The sequence below is a fragment of the Dermochelys coriacea genome, chromosome 4 (assembly GCF_009764565.3).
Source record: "Dermochelys coriacea isolate rDerCor1 chromosome 4, rDerCor1.pri.v4, whole genome shotgun sequence".
In the NCBI taxonomy this organism is placed as follows: domain Eukaryota; kingdom Metazoa; phylum Chordata; order Testudines; family Dermochelyidae; genus Dermochelys; species Dermochelys coriacea.
Window position 1 is genome coordinate 25,617,584 of NC_050071.1, and position 22,400 is coordinate 25,639,983.

At 40.3% G+C, this 22,400-nt stretch overlaps 1 protein-coding gene across 5 annotated transcripts in view; it reads left to right on the forward strand.

Moving 5' to 3' along the window:
• Positions 1-22,400, forward strand: part of BMPR1B (bone morphogenetic protein receptor type 1B) — a 381,540-nt gene that overhangs the window by 333,380 nt on the left and 25,760 nt on the right. For all 5 annotated transcript variants that reach the window (XR_006280595.1, XM_043512644.1, XM_038400136.2 and 2 more), the window contains 2 exons: positions 14,003-14,105; positions 15,922-16,024. Coding sequence is in view for 4 of the 5 variants with exons in the window: in XM_043512644.1 (XP_043368579.1) it covers positions 14,003-14,105; positions 15,922-16,024 (206 nt within the window). In the remaining variant the exon portion in view is untranslated. The remainder of the gene's footprint in view (positions 1-14,002; positions 14,106-15,921; positions 16,025-22,400) is intronic.

A 22,400-nucleotide genomic window follows, 5' to 3' on the forward strand; every position in this document is an offset into this window, starting at 1 on the left:
AAAGGTGTCCGCTTTGGAAATGTTCAGTTGGCTGATGTAAGCATCCCCACGAGCAAGAAACAGAACCTGCCACCAAGCGAACACCTCATTAGCAGTGTAATGTCAAGTTTCTGAGGCTTCGTCTATACTTAAAACGCTACAGTGGCAGCAAATGTGCTGCTGTCGCATTTCAGAGTTGGCACTACCTACATTGATGGAAGGGGTTCTCCTGTCACGATAGGTAACCCACTTCCCTGAGAGGCAGCAACTAGATCAACAAGAATTCTTCCATCGACCTAGCGCTGTCTACATGTGGACTTTGGTCTGCTTAACAACGCTGCTCAGGGGTGTGAATTTATTACACCCCCCAGCAACATAGTTAAATCAGCCTAATTTTCTAGTGTAGACCAGCCTACGGCGATATCTACATGTAAAGTGCTACAGTTGCAGCACTGCAGTCTAGACCCTCACTACAACAATAGAAGGGAGTTCTCCTGTCCCTGTCGTTAATCTACCTCATCTCCGAGAGACGGTTGCTAAGTCGATGGAAGAATCATTCCTTCTGTTGATCTAGCACTGTCTCCACCAGGGGTTATGTCAGGGGTTCTCAAACTGGGGGTTGGGACCCCTCAGGGGGTCATGAGGTTATTACATGGGGGGTCGCGAGCTGTCAAACTCCATCCCAACTCCGCTTTGCCTCCAGCATTTATAATGGTGTTAACTATATTAAAAAGTGTTTTTAATTTATAAGGGGGGGGTCGCACTCAAAGGCTTGCTATGTGAAAGGGGTCACCAGTAAAAAAGTTTGAGAACCACTGGGTTAGATCATCATTGCTTCGTCTCTCAGCACAAATCCCACTCACAAACATCAGGATTTATTCAGAGTCACTTTTAAAACATATCCCTTTAGTTTTAAATCATAATGGGTAGCTGTTTTCAGCTATGTGTACCTAAAGCTAACCACTTACAAACAGTTTAAAAAAAAGTAAAATGCCAGAATATGATGTAATTTCAGCCTAAATGAGAGGGGAAATTAATGTTAAATTTATGTTCTGTTAACATGATTCTCACATTGTTAAACACCCAGTCGCTAAATCATCCTTATTGAAGTCACACCTCTTTGGAGCTTTATTTCCAGTTTTAATTAGGGTGTCAGGTGTTTAGTTTAAGCTGGAATTTACCTCACAAAACCTTCTTCTCCCTCCAGCCCAGCACAACCTTTCTACCCCTAAAACGCTTTCATTTTCCCCCACCAGTTGCTCTTTCATATGTCATCTGAACACAGTATTCCTTGTTAATTTCACACTGAGCAGTGGCATAAAAGAAAAAATTGCTAAGCCAGTACCTGGACAATGGAAGTTTGTACCATATTTCTTCAACTATATTTCTCTTTAAAGATACCCTATGATTTATCAGCAATAAAGTAAAAATATAATTCAAAGGGACCTCTTTCCAAATATAATATAAAAGGACTCTCTTCAAGGATGACGATTTAATATTTGTATACCTCCCATCATTGTAGTATCTATGTCTGAGCTCCAGGTGACACTGATTTTCCTTATATTTGCAGAGTCCAGTTACTTTTTAATATTTTTTCTTTCTAAAGTCTTCCATACATAATTCAGAATTAAGGAAGAGAGATACAAAGGGACCTCTGTATTGAGAAGAGTGCCCAGCCTCTGAAGTTGGGAAGGAGCGAGCGATATTAGAGAGACGAGAGGGGTGAGGTAATATCTCCTATTGGAGAAACTTCTGTTGGTGAAAGAGATGCACTTGCAAGCCACACAGAGCTCTTCTTCAGATCTGGACGGAGGGTTACTCAGGTGAAGGAGATAGAGCTGAGAGAGATTGCTCAGTCACCAGTTGGCTGACTATGTTGTAACCAGTTCTCAAGAGATTTGGCTGAGCCTACCCTTCTAAACTGGGACTCCTTTTACTTTGGGATCCTCACTCCATAGAACCTTTAATTTTCACCCTTTGCTGTAATCTGAATTGCTGTTTGCACATTGCAATGCCTTAAAACAATCGGGAACTTTCATTCTGCTTCTCTATAAATGATGTTTCTCCTTATCAGAGTTCAAATGAAGGAAATGCCACTGTATTTGTGTGATGTACAGGTGAACTGATTCTGGTAAAATCTTCTTACAGTAGTTGAGTTAATTATCTACACTCTGTCTCCCCTAATCACCAAACGGGCTTCCTATCTTTTATGAAATCCATCTCAGTCTCTCAGCAACCCTATCAGTCTGCTAGGTCGTTGGCTGCCTTCAGATCTCATGAGTTATGAGATTTCATTGTGCACAGAGTTGGAGCAGTGTATTCTAGGTCACCCCTAGCCCAACAATGCAAGTGAAATTTCATTAGACCAGCTGGCCAGAGCCCAACAAAATTTCAGGCTTGAGACCCCTGTTGTTGGAACACTACCAAAGGCAGGGGACCTTTCACGGGTCAGGGAACGGATTTTCTGAAAGTTCAGTGAGAAAGCATTTCCAGGTGTATTCAAATTAAGAATCAGATATAGAGCACAGCCCTGTAGCAACTGCAGTGAGATACAATATTGAATTTCCTTCTTAAAAAAACAACCTGCTTCTCTGCCAGGAAATGTTGGTCCGCTTTGACAGGTATTTACTTGGGGTGGTATGACACTACTGACTGCCAACCAGCTGTACTGTTATCCATCTGGATGTTTGTATAAATATGAGGACATCTTGTGGCCACTTAGAAACCCTTCCAGGATTGTATTTCTTATACTTTTTTCAGGGACTACATCATATAGGCATTACTTCCTTTTCAAGTCAACATTCTAAAAGCAAGTGTCCATCACATCCATCAACTACCTGCTGCCTTCATATCAACTTTATAGTACTGTGAACAATGGGCAATTATATAGTGCATATGTTCAGCAATACTTTAGCCCTACAGGTAAGTTAAGAACACGCTTAATTATTTTCTCTTAAAGCTAGCATGATTTTAACAAATAAAAAAATAATTACTGTAATTTATAGCAACAGTGGTGGCCCTTTTAAACACCTGGCAACTAAAATAAATGGCTACGGTTAGCTCGTTATCTACAGTATTCCTCTCCTACTTGCCTATATTTACTGTAGGTAATACCTTTATTACTCTAAACTGTGGGGTTATCCAACTGCAAATATTGACTTACTTATCTAAGGCAATTGGCAAATTTTCAAGGGTCACCTTTATATTATGTAGTTAACTAGTAATTTGGTCTTGAAAATGATTGTTTTGCACCTAGATTTCAGAGACAGAATAAGGTGCTTAGTTTCATGTTTGTCTTTGGACTTCAACATGAATTCCCTAGAGTCCGATAGGTTTTCAAGGCTATGGGTATTGTGTATCCTTGTTACCTTACATTATCACAAAAGATATGCAAATGGTGTCAATCTAACTGAGGGAGACAGTGGCTGAACACGCAGGTGTTTTGGAAGACTGATTGATTAACAGGGACCTTTCTCAGGAAGAGGTGAAAGTATTTGTAAGAATTTCATATGTCTATACTTGTAAAGATTGTTAACTCACAACCTGTTGAAACTTTAACCCTCTTTCTGCTGTGGGGGTTCAAAACTGGTTTTCAAAACAGAATTTCAAAGCTGCTTAGTTTCAAGACAAATTGAGCCTCATTTTAAAAATTGACACGATGCATTTGCACGTGCAAAATGCATGAACAGTTACTGCAGTCGTGCATACCCATAGGGTAGTTGCGTATGAAAAAAATTGGACTTAACTGGGCATGTACACAATGCAATCAGAGTAATCACATTCACTGATTAGGTGCATGGTCATATATACAATTTTCTTTGCAAAAACATGTGCCTGCAGTTTTAAAAAGTCTGTCCCAGAGCTTTTGTCCGACTGCCATGCAAAGCAAGTTCTATCTGGTTTCTCAGATATTACCTAATGGTCTACGTTGATTGTATTCCTACATAGCTGTGTTTTAAAGCAGATAAAACGCTTAGCTTTGGTTTATTAACCGTAATAGAGAATAAATTTGCTTTGCCAGGGGATGTTTGCATGGGACATGCGAGCAATTTTGTTCTCATTTTGTTATCAAACTATGGAGCTGTGAGTATCTCTAATTTCAAATGTATAGGGAGAGGACTTCAGCAGTAGGCTGAAATACCAAATTAAGGTCCTTTGTCTTTTCTCAGAAGTAGGGCTGTCGATTAATCGCAGTTAACTCAAGCGATTAACTAAAAAAATAGATCATGATTAATAGCAGTTTTATCGCACTGTTAAGCAATAGAATACCAAGTGAAATTCATTAAATAGCTTGGATATTTTTCTACATTTTCAAATATATGTATTTCAGTTACAACACAGAATACAAAGTGCACAGTGCTCACTTTATATTATTATTTTTGATTACAAATATTTGCACTCTAAAAATGATAAAAGAAATAGTATTTTTCAGTTCACCTCATACAAGTACTGTAGTGCAATCACTTTATCGAGAAAGTGCAACTTACAAATGTAGATTTTTTTGGTTACAAAACTGCACTCAAAAACAAAACAGTGTAAAACTTTAGAGCCTACAAGTCCACTCAGTCCTACTTCTTATTCAGCCAATCGCGAAGAAAAACAAGTTGGTTTACATTTACGGGACATAATGCTGCCTGCTTATTATTTACAATGTCTCCTGAAAGTGAGAAGAGGCATTTGCATGGCACTTTTGTAGCCGGCATTGCAAGGTATTTACGTGCCAGATATGCTAAACATTTGTATGCCCCTTTGTGCTTCGGCCACCCTTCCAGAGGACATGCTTCCATGCCGATGATGCTCGTTAAAAAATAATGTGTTAAATAAATTTGTGACTGAACTCCTTGGGGAAGAATTTTATGTCCCCTGCTCCATTTTACCCACATTCTGCCATATATTTCACGTTACAGCAGTTTAAGAACACTTTCCTGCAGATTTGACAAAAGGCAAAAAAGATACCGATGTGAGATTTCTAAAGATAGCTACAGCACTTGACCCTAGATTTCAGAATGTGCCTTCTAAAATCTGAGAAGGACTAGGTGTGGAGCATGCTTTCAGAAGTCTTAAAAAAGCAACACTCCAATGTGATAATGTAAGGTAACAAGGATACTCCAATGTGGAAATTACAGAACCTGAACCACCAAAAACAAAAATCAACCTTCTGCTGGTGGCATCTGACGAAAACGAACTTGCGTCAGTCTGCACTACTTTGGATCATTATTGAGCAGAATCTATCATCAGCATGGACCCCCGTCCTCTGGAATGGTGGTTGAAAAGCAAACGTTTGTTGTGATTTGAAGGGGGAAGCTGTAGCATTCAGCTATTTTTATTCATATTATTACACAAAAAAGAATATTCTGCTATTGTTTAAAATCTAGCAGTGCCTAGGTCAAGTGTAACTCCTTAAATTGGGGAAGAAGAGCAGGGGTCCATATTAAGCATGGGCTAAATGATTCAGTTACAACAAGACCTTGGCGTGAATCTTTCTCCTCCATCCATGAACCCAATCCCAATTGAGTATTGTGTTGAGGTAAGCCTCGCTTTCCTCTGTACTCTCAAAATTAATACAGTTCATGACTCCCACGTTCTTCTCTCTGCATCCTGCCTTAATCTGTTTTGAATGGGATTTGTCTTACTTTGTGTTTTGTAAAAGTATCATGGCCTAAATTTTCCAAGGTGTCTAGCAAATTTCAGGTGCCCAACTTGAGACAGTTTAATGGGGCCTGATTTTCAGCGTGAAGGTGCTCAAAACTTTCTGAAAATTAAGGAATTGTTAATGTCTCACGTTGGTCATTCAAAATCACTAATAACTTTTTAAAAATGTAGGCCCATGTACTTTTATGTTGCTATATATGTTATGGTAAATAATCACTGATAATACTCCAATCTTTGCTGAACCCCTTTGCACTGTCCCAGCTAGCACAATGAGCTTCAGAGAGGAAGCTCCAGAAAATGGGAGATTGCCACAATAAGTTGAATTTACTTAAACCAAGAACACACACTCCATATTATAAAATACTCACTTTACATTTGTCTTTTCATTTTGCAACGTTAAAAAAATGGAGCTACACTGTACAGCATACAAGCATATTCACTGGCTCAGCCTAAGATCTTGCATATGTGCACAGAAAATTACTTGTTTTAATGTGCTTTGTTTTTTCAACCACAAAACTAGAATATAAATTATCTCTATTTTGATTATTCATTTTTGTAAATAACCCAAGCGCCTGTTAAAGTGAATTTTGTGTGTGATGATAGAGACATAAGCAAAAATGTAGAGGGATGTCTCAGTGGTTGGTATTATTGCCATGTCAGAGTCATCATCGGGTTGGAAACTGTAGATATAGGTCCTTTACTTAACACAGTAAATGAGCTTTATAAAGTGGTTCTCTGTGGGAGTTGGGAGAATCCTCCATTCCATGTTGCAGAGTATCCTCACATCTTTCTGTGCACTGTTCCTCTGATATTCTTATTAACTGCTGGAATTAGCCTACCTTGCTTGTCACCATGAAAGGTTTTCCTCCTTTCCCCCCCCTGCTGCTGGTGATGGCTTATCTTAAGTGATCACTCTCCTTACAGTGTATATGATAAACCCATTGTTTCATGTTCTCTGTGTGTGTGTATATAAATCTCTCCTCTGTTTTTTCCACCAAATGCATCCGATGAAGTGAGCTGTAGCTCACGAAAGCTTATGCTCTAATAAATTTGTTAGTCTCTAAGGTGCCACAAGTACTCCTTTTCTTTTTGCGAATACAGACTAACACGGCTGCTACTCTGAAATTTCTGTGCAGTGTTATAGAGAGGGCTGTCACTGATGGGGGAAGAAGAGTGTCCCTCTGTGACTTCTTGGCATCTGGGATGTGCTCCGCACAGCAGAACAGGGTCAGTTTTGCTGACTTGGAGGCTTGTGAGGTCCTTTCAGAGGCTGAAGATTTGGGCCATTATGAGCCAGATTTTGTGCTTTGTTGTATGTGCATGGCTCCCACTGACTTCAAAGTAGTTGCATACACATCTGAAGGCTGAATTTGGCTTAGCAGGAGTATAATGCAGTTCTTCTAACTGGGTTTCATGTTACTGTTACCACAATATTTTTTCCAGAAAATGAGTTTGTGTTGAACAAATTTACAGTGGCTCTTTGGTTTATGGACAGTGTTCTGCTAAACTTGGCTTTTTTTTATGGACATATTCCTCGGGTGATAGACATGACAAAAAGTAGGAAGTAAACGCATGTTGAGAGTTTAAGTAGTTTCAAAACTAGGGAAAGTCTGTAGATACAAATCATAACTGAAGTTTCCCCATCATAACTAAGAACCAATGCAGAAGTTGTTTTGCTGATTTGATTGGGACCATATGGGCAATATAATTTATGCTGCCAGTGTATTCAGAAATGTTCATAAGAGATGAAGTATAAAAAAATAAAATCCTCCAGGTTACATTGCAGACCAAAGTAAGGTGGTGGTAATGTACTGAAAAGTAGGAAGTTTCTGGTTTAGTCGTCAGGGAATTTAACCAACTTGCAAGCTGTAGCAAATGAATGAGGGGATAATTTCATCTGTCCATATCTTTTTTGCCATCACAAGTTACTTAGCATATTCATCAAAAGATGATTAAGGATTTGTTATGCCTGGTATTTTTAAGGTCCTTCTGTGGTAGATCGGTATTTAAAGCATTTTTGTTTTTTTATTATTTAAAAGAGAGGGAGAGAGAAATAGTAAAACAGACATTGATGTCATGCTACCATGGAAGCCAGGGGAGGAAATACCAATCAAAGTTTGGTAGCTAAGGTGTTGCATCTTTCATGAGAAATGGCTCTTCTCCAGTAAGGACATATGCTTGAATAGCTGCAAAGTTCTTGGGCCCCCATGCATCTCTTCTGACATATAGTAAAGGTCTCAGTAAGATCACCTCTGTCATTATGGTAATCTTTAATTGTAGCAGCATCTTCTAGTTCAGGATCTGTCAGCATTTCTGCTATACACCTCTTTTTTTCCCCCGGATATGTGACCTGGTTGTAAAAAAATCACCCTTGCCAAAATGTGACACACAAGATCTCTGCTTGTGAATTATCACATCCAAAATATCTTTAATGTCTTTTCTATAGTGTAGTATAACATGATACCTCACTGGAGGAGGTTTACATGGCTACATTTTACAACACCCAATTCAGTTCTACATTTACACAATGAATGTTTTTAATTTTTAAGTGACTGTAATTTTATTTAATAATCCATAAATGTTACACTACTGAGAATAAATAATAGTTTAATTTATACTGCTTTATATGTACAGGAGTTCCCCGGTATATGTCTCTCCCTGATCCATTGTTTCAGATATCCATCACTCATCAATAGGGGAACGTGTTTCGATTCACATGCATGGATCGGGACCAACATGAATTGGAAAACGTTCCCCTATTGTACAATACTGTACTTGTGTCTGCCGGCGGCCCACAAGGCTGACGATCAACTCCTCCCCCTCCCTTCCAGTGCCTCCTGCCTGCCATGGTCAGCTGTTAGGCGGCTGGGGGGCAGGGGAACTGGAGGAGCGGTGACGGGGCTCTCGGAGGAGAGGGTGGAACTGGGCGGGAAGAGGCAGGGCATGGGTGGAGGTAGGTGGGATGGCCTTGAGTACAGTACTGTCCTGTACCCATCATGAGTGTAAAATGCGTTAAGTGGGTCTGTGTCTAAGAGGCAATGTAAGAGTGTAACATTAGAAGTGTAATTGGATGTTATAAAGTATATTGAAAGAGGTGAGCATGCAGCTGATGCTGCTCATATTCTCGGTTTGCCTGCTTCAACGGTACACTCAATTTTTAAGAGTGCTGATTGAATTCATGAAAGCGCTATAAGTGGTCATCAATGAAGATAACAAAACAGAGAAGCAGTACAGGGAGTCCTCAGACTTAAGATGCAATTCGTTCCTCAGAATTGTGTTGTAAGTCGAAACCACTTTTCCCATAGGAATTAATGGTATAAAGGGGGGATTGGTTCCTGAACCAAGACTTGATACACTGTTTTCACCACAATAATCCAGATTTTTGTACTAAATGAATTATAGATGACTAATGTAGCAACATCAATGCATTTATTTGGTAAACAGCTGTCAAATAAATATATAAAATCACATATGCTTTGACTTTCCAGAATTTTTTGAAGGGCTTTTGGCTGGCGGCTTCTCTGAAGTCTGGGCTAGAGGTTTCTCTGCAGTCTTCTCTGCAATCTTAAAGAAAGTGTCCAAGGAAGTTCGGACAGATGTTCTCCCGTTTTCCTTGTAAATTTTGCTGGAGCAGCTGTACATGTTGGATATGCCCCTATTCACAGATGCACTGTGTTATAATGAATGGAGCTGGAAGTGGGGGGTCCCTTGCAGTCACTTGTCTGATTGGCTTCTAGGGCCAGGGTGGCTTGTTGCCGGTTAGCCTTGCTGCTTGTTTTTGATTGGCTCTCGGCCCTGGGCTCAGCCAATCGGAAAGCTTGAACCGTGAAATCCATGATTGGCTGAGACTCAGCATGTGATATATGCTGTTCTCCCTGCCGGCTTTTGTCGTAAGGGAGACAAGAGTCGTAGGGGCAAAATAGGCAGTCAATTGAAAAGCATCGTAAGCAGCGTCCGACGGAAGTCAGGTGTCGTATGTCGGAGGTCTCCCTGTACAATGGAGAAGATGGAATGTTTGCTGGCTGATTGGATTGATGACCAGAAAATGCCTGCAAGTTTAAGCTTGGTTCAGGAGAAGGCCAAAAGCCTGTATAACAATTTAAAGGAAAGAAAGGGAGAGAGCTCAACAGCAGAAAAGGAGACCTTCCATGCTAGTCTTGGGTGATTCCACAGATTTCAGAAGCGTGTCAATCTATATAATGTAACACTCACAGGAGAAATGGCTAGTGTGGATGAAGAAGCAGCTGAAATGTTTCCTACGCAGCTAAACGCAATTGATTTGGAAGGTGGCTGCTCTCCAAAACAAGTTTTTAACGCTTACGAGATGGGCCTTTAGTGGAAGAAGTTGCCAACGAGCACTTATATTTCTCGTGACAAGAAGACTGCTCCTGGATTCAAAGCTGCAAAAGACCGCTTAATCCTTCTGCTTGGGGGAAATGCAGAAGGCGATAATAAGCTGAAGCCCTTGCTTATCTACCACGGTGAAAACCCAAGAGCAATAAGGGGCTACGTCAAGTCTTATCTCCCTGTAATTTGGAAATCGAACAGAACGGCCTGGATGACATGCAGTATTTTCCGTGAGTGGTTTGTAGACCATGCTGTCCCTGAATTTAAGGCTTACTGTCAGAAGGAAAATTTGGCCTTTAAGATTCTCCTTCTCCTGGATAATGCAAGTGTCCGTAAACTGGACTACAAAGCCCGAACATCAAGGTCCAATTTTTGCCACCCAACACCACATTGTTGCTGCAGCCTGTGGACCCAGGTGTAATGGCCACGTTTAAGGCTTATTACCTAAAGAGGACATTCTCCATGCTGATTAAGGAGACAGCATGTGAAGGAAAGCCCAGCGTAAAGGAGTTTTGGAAGTCCTACAACATCTTGAACAGCGTGGAAAACATTGACCTGTCGTGGGAAGAGGTCACTTCGCAATGTGTGAACAGCATTTTGCGCTGTGCAATGCCAGATGCTGTGGGATTTGATGCTGTTACTGCTCTCGAGCAAGAAATTGTCCAGTTGGCGAAGAATATTGGCTTCGAGGAGATGGAGGAGGAGGATGTCCTTCACACTAAGCAACTGACAAATGAGGAACTGATTGAGCTGGATCAACCACGGATATCTAAAGAAAGCAAGGGCAATGATGATGATGACATAGGGCAGGAAGCCAGGAGTCTGATGACAAAGAACCTCTCCCTTTTCTTTGGATTTCTGGATGAGATGACAGAAATAATACAGAGCGGTGATCCTTTTTGTGAACGGTCTGCCAAAGTCTGCAGGGCTCTCAATGATGCAGTGGCTTACTACAGGGAGATCTATCGTTCAAAGATTCATGCAGGAGAGCAGACATCGATTAAAATCCCTTTTTTAAGACTTCTGCAACCAAAAAGCCAGCCACAGAAAAGCCAGCCCAAGAAAACACAGCTGCCACCCCTTCCTAAGTTTAGCATAATTGACAGTGTTTTATACTGTATTACTGTACTGTATGTACTGTATTAAAATGTTCTGTGTGTTTAAACAGTGTTAGTAGGGTTCTACATTATTTTATTCAATGTTTTGTGTGTAAAATGTGTGCTGTATAACCTGTCAGTGTCAGAAGGTACCCTGTTTAGGCAAAAAGAGCATTTTCATAGGCAAGTGTGGTGAAGTTCCCCCCTTATTCCATTATTTCTTATTGGGAAAAATTTCCCAGTATACGTCGTTTTGGTATCTGTCACCCTTTTCAAGAGCACAACCCCAATGTATATAGGGGACCCCCTTTATTCATCATTCTGTGTTATACATGCATACTTATATGTAATATGCAGTGAACTACAGCATATTAGATGTGCTACACGCTTGTTCAGATTTTTTTTAACGATGGAAAGACTTTAATTTCTGACATGGCTGGACTGTGCGGCTGGAGTGTGCTATGCACTCCTCTGTATGTCGAGTGCGTTATATTTAACCTGTGAGGATCTGTTCCCCACCATCACAGTAGAGCCCTTCCAGGAGTTCTAGGAGACACTGTCTCTTCTACTCTGTTGCCCAGATCTCTGGCAGGCTTTCCGAGGGGTGACAGTAACTTTTATTTACATTGAAAATTCTCCCTCTTAAATCTCATTTTTCCTGTATAAACATTCCCCTTTTAATTTCATTTCACATTCCTCGTATCATGGTCTGAAGCTTGTGAGACATTCTTCTATTGCTGTCTCTAAAAAGAATGATTTCCTCCATCCCTCAAAGTTTTTGAGATCTCTTTCCCCCTCTGCTTTCCGTGATCTAACTTGCTTTGTCATTTTACATCAGAAGTAAAATTTTCACAAGCATTTAGGAGCCAATATCCATTTTCAAAAGTGATTTACGAGTCTATGTCCTACTGAAAGTCACTAGAATGCCAAAACCTCCTGTGTCTCTTTCCCGTCTTAATAGTACCTCTTCTAATGATATGATTCATTTCTTTCTCCTCCTTGTGTATAGTGACTTTATTAGAGACCATCAATTATTGACTCGTTCTGTTTTTCAGTTGATTGCAATTTATCGTTTTGTTACTGTGTCCCTCTGTTACCCTTACTCATTGCTTTGAATCTAAGGCATCGTATAAACAAATAAAATGTAGTATAATATAATATTCTACTCTAATGGATTCCTTTCAGTTTCTTTTCTTGGCAATCCTATCACTCCTCTCCTGAGACTGAGTAATGAAGTCATGAGAGTTGTTATCCAAAAAGGTTGTTGTCTTCCTTACTTTACTCTCATGCACAATATCTAAGTAGTATAAAAGTAAATTGTGCGCTTCTATGAGAAAGTAGTCTGTAGTGTGCAACTGGTTACTTTTCAGATCCAGAAATTAGTAACTTCTCCTGTTATTGAAAGGAACTGTGAAACAAGCTTGCTCTGACTAGATCTCACACAGTTAATTTAAAAACGTTCCACAGCAAATATTTGGTTTTCCTATCCGGCATCCTTCTGTGCCACAGCTAATATTTCCAAATTGTATTTATGCATTCAGTGTATAATGGAATGTTCCCCTTTTCTTACAACTTCTTTATTGTCATTAGTGTTTTGTTAGTTTGTTTTGTTAGGTTTTCCTTTCTTTCAAGTCAAAAAATAATTTTCTGAAATTCTGCTTTATTTAAGCCTTGTAAATCCATTTAGTTACTTCTTGTGTCTGTTTCCCTTTTATTGTCCTTGTTCATTTGTTCATATATAATAAAATAAATATTAGAAAGAAAATAAGAGGTTAATAAAACATTTTACTGTTATATGACTTAATTGTTTGAGGATAAGGGGCTATTTCTTTTTTATTATCCATTTTATTTCTTACGATCAAGACAATTTTAATTCATTTTAATAGGGTAGTGAGTCCCCAGAAAGTGATGAGAAATTAGCAGAGAAGACTTGCAGTCAGATGCAGGCACTCTTTTTGTTTCCCTGATAACATTCATGTATTTGACCTTCATTAAGGAAGGACATTTATCACCAGCACCATCTAGCCATCTGTTAGTATACTTGTCCTATGTTGTACATGTTCTTGTAAACTGAACTATTATGGATCACTTTAGGCTTATAACCCAAGTAAACATTTAGGAAGGATGTTGATGATAACTTAAGAACTCAAACGCAATAGAGTGTTTTAGTTTGTAATATGGTTAAAGTAAGGACCACAAATCACTCTTAATAGTGTTTCACGGTTATTATCTCAATGATGCTGGCCTCTTCCGGTCTGCGCCACAGAGCAAATCTCTGTACAGTGTGCTTGTACAAGTAGACCGGCTTTAGCACTGATGCTTTTACTAAGATGGGTCTCCAATGATGCAAAGCGTATCTATTAGGATAGACCAGTGGTTCTCAACCTATTTACCACTGTGGGCTGCATATGCAGCTCTCTGTGTGTTATGTTGGCCATATCCACACAATTTCATTATACTATTTGTATGGCCCTGAGGATATCACATGGGCCACAAGCTGCCTGCAGACCATGGGTTGAGAACCACTGGATAGACATCTGTGCAGAGGGGATGGGCCTTGGGTGAAGATTTTTGATTATGGGGGTTTGGGTTTTATGTGAAAATGTCAGCTTTGTGGACTGGTTTCTTTTGTTTGAAGAAAAGTTAACAGTTTATGATTGCTGTCTGTCTTTGTTGGATTTAATTTTAACTATGTGTGGGTGCCAAGAGCCCAGGATAAGCATTTGTTTGTTTTGTATGTTGAAATAATACTGCGTAAATAAATAAGATTTTACATATGTGAGATAGTTTAGCATTATGTTACATTGCTGTTCAAAGTGTGTTGATTTATCAACTGTATGTTTGTGGGGCTCAGCATATCAGACTGCCTCAATAGCAAATCTTTGATTTTAAAAAACAAACTCTGTTTCGCTCTTTCCAATCTTCAGGACTGATGGCTACTGTTTCACCATGATAGAAGAAGATGAATCTGGAGGACGTACGATTGCCTCAGGATGCCTAGGCTTAGAAGGCTCAGACTTCCAGTGCCGGGTAAGAAAAGCATTGTGATCAAGGTTTGGTCTGGCTGTTGTGATAGTTTTCATTCAGCTGCATTGTAGTCAGGATGAATGCATGCATCTGCTGCTTTGAATTTTGTTCATGTGAGAGATGTGCCCTCTGCACTGAATGCTGAAGAAATGGCATCTGCTCCCCAAAACTCTTGCTACTTCTTCAAGCACAAGTTACCTAACGTTAGCCCCTGCCGTCCTAGTGAAACTACCGCTTGGGTAATTACATTCTGATTCTCTACATTCCCCCTGCAGCTTGAATTAGGTAAGACATTCTTTACTTCCTTTCCTAAACTGCTGTGTGCTACGTAGCAGCGTGCAGTAAAAAAGCTGCTGTTTTCACACTAGAAGTTGTTACATATCACTGATGTGTAACGTGAGTCCTGTATGTGTAGATAGTCCAGCCAGTAAATTTAGGGATCTACCTTCGTGAAGGCATTATAGTTCCAGGGAGAGAAATGTGTTTCCATTCCATGTACTGCAATCAACTTGTCACCCTTACAAAGCAATTCTCTTTTGTGCTTGCATGTTTAACACAGAGAACTCACTTGGGGTTAAATCCCCAGCTGTTCCATGCAAAGCTCAGCATGACTGTGGAGGGAGGACAGCAGGTGGAACGAAGATGACTCTGACTACATCTACCCTGCAAAATGAAACAACAAAAGACCACGAGCATGGCAGCGAGCCTCAGAGCCTGGGTCAACTAACTTGGGCTCTTGCTACACGCCTAAGATTAGCAGTGTAGACACTCCTGCTCAGGCTGGAGTCGAGACATTGACACTCAACCCTTTGCTGGGTTTCAGAGCCCAGGCTTCAGCCCAAGCAGGAACATCTACGTTGCTATTTTTAGTCCTGTAGTGTGAACCTAAGTCAGTTGACCCGGGTTCCGAGACTCGCTGATGCAGTTTTTTGTTTGTTTGCAGTATAGTAGTACCCTAAGTAATCTTTCTGCTCCCACACCTAAATCTGGGCCTGTCCAGGGGCCACACTAGCTATTGGTTCAAGTTAAAGCAGGATACGGGTTGCTCTTATTTGCACCAGCTTGTAATAAACTCCTAGGAGCCATTATTCCAGTAAATATCTCCAGAGTGCAGTGCACTGTGTTCTGTCCCCTTCTCCTCCCTGTCATACCCTTCACAGATCTATTTCGCTGGGCGGGATAGATGAGAGAGTTGACTACATTGGCTTTAAGCCATCTGAGGATTCCCCTAAATGAAGGGAATCATGTGCTAAGGCCAAGATTTTCAAAAATAGGAGTCTAAAATGAGGCTTCTAACTGCTTACTAAATAAGTAGCCAGATTTTCCAAAATGCTGAGCACCCTAAAGCCTTTGTTGAATTCAGGCCTGACATTAGGTATCTGTTTCTGGAAATCTTGGCCTCGGGGCAAAATTCTCTCTACTTTGCTCTGGAAAGTGGGACAGAGGATCAGGCCCTCAGTCTCATTGTACATAAACATGAAATCTGTCTGCCCCCAAATTCAAATGGAATGTTTGAATAATGTAACACTAATGCACAGATCCTCTCACAGCTTTCCCGTACACTGTTATGGCCAAATACATCCTTGTATAATGCTAATGACTTGAGTGGAATTTCACAAGGGATGAATTTGTTCTTTAATGTTTAAATGAAGTGTTGTTTGGCTTTATTAGGATGGCCCATATCCTTATTGCAGTCATATTTGAAATCCTTCACTGGTTACCATGTCAGGTCTGTCTCCTTCTCCAGCGCCCAAACAACAGTGTCTGTTTAAAAGAACGAAGTTGCTCACGCAGTTCTCTGTGAATTTCTCTGTTGCAGGATACACCCATAATACATCACAGAAGAACTATTGCATGCTGCACAGATGAAGATTTCTGTAATGAAAACCTTCACCCGACACTGCCACCGCTGAAAAATAGAGGTAAGAGGAGGAAGAGCCTTAAATTAGTAGATGCATGTATTTTTCCTAGAAAAGAAAAGAGAATTAGATGAGCGGCACAGAAAAACAGATTTTTTTTGTATCCTGTAGCTGTTCTGATAATATACGGAAACAGTATCTACTTGGTTGTTGCTGGTATTTACCTCTATTTGTATTCCCATGATGCCTACAGGCATCAGTCAAGGATCAGAGACCCATTGCGCTAGGTGCTGTGTGTAGTAAAATAACAGTTCCTGCTCCAAAGAGCTCACAGTCCCTGCCCCAGCCTAACCTAGGCTATCTCTTACTTCGTTTGCATAGTGCTTAGCACGGTGGAGACTTACTGAGGCCTCTAGGTGCTCGTGCCATACAAATATAAAATAACAATAACGAATGACCTCTGTCATTGCAAAAGATTGTAGTTTGTAGCTACATACTAGTTTCAATATGACACTTGGGACCAGCTCCTCAGCTGCTATAAATCAGCGTAGTTCCAGTGAATCCTGTGGAACTAATGATGATTTATAGCCGCTGATAATCTGGCCCTTAGAGAATAAGGTCTAGGTGTTACCAAGAACTGTGTGTTTCAAAGGAAAAGAACAAACCAGAGATTAACACTCTGCACAAATGTATTTCCAGTTTTGGTTGGAAGTTATACAATATTTTTTATTTTTAAAATACGGCAGTTCCTGGGTAAGCACGACATTTATAGACTGCTGTGCCGGATTTGTGTGGTCAGCATCAAATTTGGTCCCAGCAGACAGAGTTTCCAATTTTTTTTGGTATTGCCTGTTTAAAACTGAGAACCAAATTTGGACCATAGTGTTGAACAGTAACTTAGGACCTGTTTCAAATCCCAGTCTAAACACACAGATATATTCTTATTACTTACTTACATATCCACACACACACACCCATACATGCAGATAGAAAGAACTATTCCTGCAGTCCTTACTGATATAAGTGCTTACTTCACTGGGATTCTACACAGCAGGGATACAGGATTGGGCCCATAGCTTTTAATATGTAAACTAATTCAGCATTGACTGGTGAGCCATGAGATCACTGAAACCTCATAAAATTCTGACTCCCAACATAAGAGCGCTATGTCATTTTATTGGTCTTTGTTAAGAGAAAAAGGTTACTTGGATAGAGAGAAAATCCCACAAGTAAGTACATTTATATGTTTGTGTAGTATATGAATAATATAATTTTATTTTGGAAAATCAAGTCCATGATTTTCCCCCCTCGCACTTGTTGAATTAAACCCTGCAGATTCAAAATGGAGCAGCCCTGTTCTAACTTGTCTCTCTCCTTGGTTTTATATTACATTTTCCATTCCAGCCTAAGCTGGATGGAAATGTAAAAATCAGGTAGTTAGCATAGTCAGATATCTATCTGCTGTTTATGCAAAAACTCAAGCTCTTTTCCTAATGCCAAATTTTCTTCTTTTTTATTTTGCGGGGGCAGAGGACACTTAAGTATTTAGGTGACAGATAGCTAAGATGCATAAACACCAAATAGCGGAGAGAATATTTTTGAATATATTGTTAATGAATAGCTTTTGAGCTGCTTGAATACTGCAAAACTAGTTGTTTAATTTGTTGTTTGACAAACAAATGGCAGTATGTTCATTTAACGTAATTCCTCCAACACTAGTAGCTAGACAGCAAATTGTGGCTGTAATTTTAGAGCCTGTTTCCGATAATGTGGCTCTATGGTCTGTAGCTGTGGAATAGCACCAAAGCCAGCCCCTTTTTGAAAGCTGTACGGTCAGCTGTGATTCTTGGTGCCAGAAGCCAGGGTAACTTGCCACTGCTCTGTTATAATATGAACACTCACCAAAGGGGCAGCAATTTAGACTGTGAATTCTCCCTCTAGCCATATCCAAGAACATGCAACTAATATATAACAGTTGACGAGTGCTTTGTTAATAGTCATTCTTCCTGTCTTAGATTGTTTTTAAATGTGGTGCTGTGACTCTCCGAATTATTATCAGGATTTAACATAAACGGTGGTGTTAAAATAAATAAATAAAATTAAAAATGGACTTGTTGAAACAAAAACTCTGCTGGATTTGATGGGAAAATGTATATTGTTTGGTATTTGAAAACATACAAAAAAGTTAGCTCCTGATCAGGAACTTTTGACCAAGGTCAAGTCTCAGGGGAAACCGGGGTCTGGGGAGGTCCTGCAGCCGTAGGTCAAAGGTTGCTAACTAGAAATTAACCCATGCACAGAATTATCATCTACAGATGTGTGCAATTTGTGTTCTGAAAATGTTTCTCCATACCTAGCATTTCCTGGAAGGAACTCACTCTTTAGCCATGAACGAAGCAGACAGAAGAATTAAAATTAATCAAGCCAGAGAGCTATCTTTCTGTCAAGCAGGAAGGAAAAACACAACAGCAGCTAAATCCATTTCTGGACAGTGTTCAGGCGCATCCTGCAGTATTAGTAGAATAAAAATACCCTGGAGATAACCTGGAGTCCCCTTGCTAGTCATGCAGCCGCCTTATTAAGGAAATGAGAAGAATAATAGAGTCTGAAAGGACACCTCTCTTTTAAACAATAAAAATATTACTGGAAATCCCAGTGAAAGTGAAGACTGAAAGCAGATGAGAACAAATATGTCTTTACTGATTTAAAGCCTTTATAAGCAGAAGTGGTGGTGCCACCATGTCTGGCTCCCTGCCTGTAGAGCTAGTGATGAATGGGCACGGGAATGATTGGAGGAATGATGATGGGGTCTGATGCGTGCACACAAGCCTCAGATTTCACTGCCGTTTTTACCCAGATAATATGAAAACTGTGAACTGGAAGAAACTGGGGAGGCAACAGAATCTTCCGTGCATTTGATATGCTGACTCCACCTGAAACCAATTTTGCTGAGTTTTAAATACACATTTCAGCAGAGTGCCGTACATGACAAAGTGAGTTGAACAAGTGATGGGGCTGGAGGGAAGCAACTAGAACTGTCTGAAAGGCTCTTGAGTCTTATTGAAGATATTTTCTAAAGAAATTGTTTCCTAACTTGTTTCCTTCTTTTATCATCTCTCCCTCCCTGTGCTGAAGACAACCATGACACCCGTGTGTGGTGTCTAGAAATAACATTACTGTGTTTTCTTATAAAGTATACTCCTTGCATGCTGGGCATTGGACAATGGCTAAAACTCCCATTCAGCCAGAGTAAATAGAAGAGCTTCGCTAATGTATTGCTTGCTTATTACGTATCCCTCACCTAATAACTCACTACTATCTTCTAAAAAAATAACAAAATCCTGCTTATTTTCATAACCTCACAGCTTGGCTTGGCTTGGCTGCAGTTGATAACGTACAAAACATTAGGAAGCACTGGGTCTAAGTCCACTTCCCATATCACAAAAATCAGTGCAAATTGGCACCCTTTTCAGTTGCAGCTGAGAGGCCAGGGATTGAGTAAGTTTGAAGACTGAGCCACCCGTCTCTCTGCCAGCCTCAGGGAATAGCTCCACCAGGTTTGCACTGAGGCAGACGGAGAAGTTTGCATGGCTGCTTTGTATGCAGCACCTGTTCTGTGGACAAAGGGAGGACTTCAGTGTCCGGGGGAAGTCAGTCTGGCACTTTTCACCAGCCTACATAGAAATATAGGGCTGGAAGGGACCTCGTGAGATGCATCTTGTGCTAAGGCAGGACCAAGTAAACCGAGATCATCCTTGACAGGTGTTTGTCCAACCTGTTCTTAAAAACCTTCAGTGAGCGGGATTCCACATTCTGCCTTGGAAGGCAGTTTCAGAGCTTCACTACCCTTATAGTTCAAAATGTTTTCCTAATATCTAACCTAAATCTCCCTTGCTGCAGATAGAGCTCATCACTTCTTGCCCTACTTTCAGCGGACACAGAGAACAAGGATCACTGTCCTCTTTTTAAGAGCCCTTAACATAGTTGAAAACTGTTAGGAGGTCTCCCCTTAGTCATCTTTTTTCAAGGTTAAATAGTCCCAGTTTTTTTAATCTTTACTCCTAGGTCAGGTGTTCTAAACCTTTTATCATTCTTGTTGCACTTTTTGCAATTTGTCCACATCTTTCCTTAAGTGTGGCACCCAGAATTGGATACACTACTCCAGCTGAGACCTCACCAGTGCGGAGTAGGGCGGGACAGTTACCTCCCACGTCTTATATACACCCCAAAATGACATTAAGCTTTTTCACAACTGCATCACATTATTGACTCATATTTAATTTCTGATCCACAGTAACCCCAGATCCTTTTTAGCAGGCTACATAGCCAGTTATTCCCCGATTTGCAGTTGTGCATTAGATTTTTCCTTCCGAAGTAAAGTACTTTGCACTTGTCTTTATTGAATTTCTTTTTTTTCCTTCTTCCCCAGAACAAATCTCCAATATGTCAGGGTTGTTTTGAATTCTAATCATGCCCTCCAAAATGCTTGCATCCCATCCCAGCTTGGTGTCATTCACGAATGTTATAAGTATACTCCCCACTTCATTATCCAATTCATTAATGAAAATATATTAGATCCAGAACTAACCCCTCTGGGACATCGCTAGATGTGTCTTCCCAGTTTGACAGAGAGCCATTGCTGATTATTCTTTGACATTTAAAAATAAAGAATTCTGGGCATTTTTCTTTACATTTTGATGAGTATACGTTGACAAGTTTCCAAAACCCCCAAATGAGCAAACAAGCTAAATCCCTCGAAAGTAATTTGAAAACATGTCTAAATTCTGGGCTGATAATTCACTTATTCACCATCATTATTGCCTTGTATAACATGTTGGTAAACATAAAAAGGACTCAAGAAAGATGTTTTGCCTTCCTTTAGTATTAGAGCCAATGTCATGCCTACTGTGTGGCTGGTGCATCTTTAATAAAGTCATGTGTAGTGCTGTTGTAAAGACAACCTTCTGATCTAAGGTAATAACCTTCTTCACTGTTACTAGTCCAGCCTCCCTCAATTTTATAGGCTAAAATGCAGAACTTGTCTTTCACACCGAGATTCCCTTTTTTCTTTAAGTGCTTTTTGGGATTTTTTTTCCTCCCACACAAATGCCTTTGATCACAGAAAAAATGTAAATCAGAATTTTCAAGTGTGTCTTCCTAAAGTTGGGCGCCTTATTTTAAGAGGTGCTGAGCACTTGCCGCTCCTTTTAACTTCTGTAGAAGTTGAGGACACTCAGCACTTTTATGCAAGGACCTAAATAGGGATTGTAGGTGCCTGACTTTGGGTACCCAAGTTTGGAAATGTTGGCCACAGTGTATAGAATGCGAGCCACGCTTCTTTGCAGAATCATCGTCAGTGTTCTTTATTCCATTCTATTTTTATACACACACATAATCCATTAATAATACTAAAGAAGAGGGAGCATAACTGTGATCTCATTACAGTTTCTCATGGGTGTAACTCCATTTACCTGAATAGGGGTCACTTCTTGGTTTACTGTAGTGTAAGCGAGATCAGAATTGAGCCCTGTATGTGTGGCACTCAACACTCATGCTAAAGAAGCACAAAAACTGCCAGCCCAGTTTTTGTCACCTGTTCTATGAAACGAGAAACCCCTTGCTGCTGTATTTCCATATTCTCCAGAGTCTGAAGAATTCTCCCCCTATAGTCTGCAGACTCTGCTTAGCCTCTCCTGGGCTAATAGGCAGTGACACCTTAAACTGTTACAAACCACAAATTTTAGAGGGAAATGACTGGCGGACATAGACTGCTAATAAACGATGAAATAGAACCTTGGCCCCCCCTGAACCGCCCCCTCTTTCACAGAGAGAACTGGACTCCCCAGTGGGTTCTCAGTTTCAGCTCCCGGCACACTCAGAGTGACAGTCTAGGTAGAAATCTGCTGCTCTGATGAGAATGATGTGCTCTAGTGTTTTCTCAATAGGCCCTGTGTCAATGTCTCCTTTCGAAGGCGATGGCCATGTCTTGAATGTTTACATTGTTAATGCTCCAGGAGCAGGTAATGTCAGGTTAAAACATGACCAGTGTGCTCACAAGGCAGATAATGCTCGGTAATCTCTGTTCATAATGGGAAGGAAATACTTGGAAGCAAAGTTGGGAGAGGGAACTGGATCTTTAAAATAAAAGTGTGTGACAGTAAGCCAAGATTCCCCTAGGATCCTCCTTGTCTCTTTACCCTAGTAAATCTGTAACATAATAGTGTTATTCCAGAATGAGTCGATAAGGATAGAATTCTCACAGTTTACTGCATGTTCAGCATTTGTGAGGAAGATGCAAGACAATCAGACGGTGAAGGCTTCCGAAAACCTCATCCTTATCTGCATAAGAGTGAACACCGGGCTGGGGGTGGGGAACGTGCTAAAGTATCGCAGTTTTGAGACTTTGTCATTTTAAAAGAAGATGGTGCAGGATTTCTTC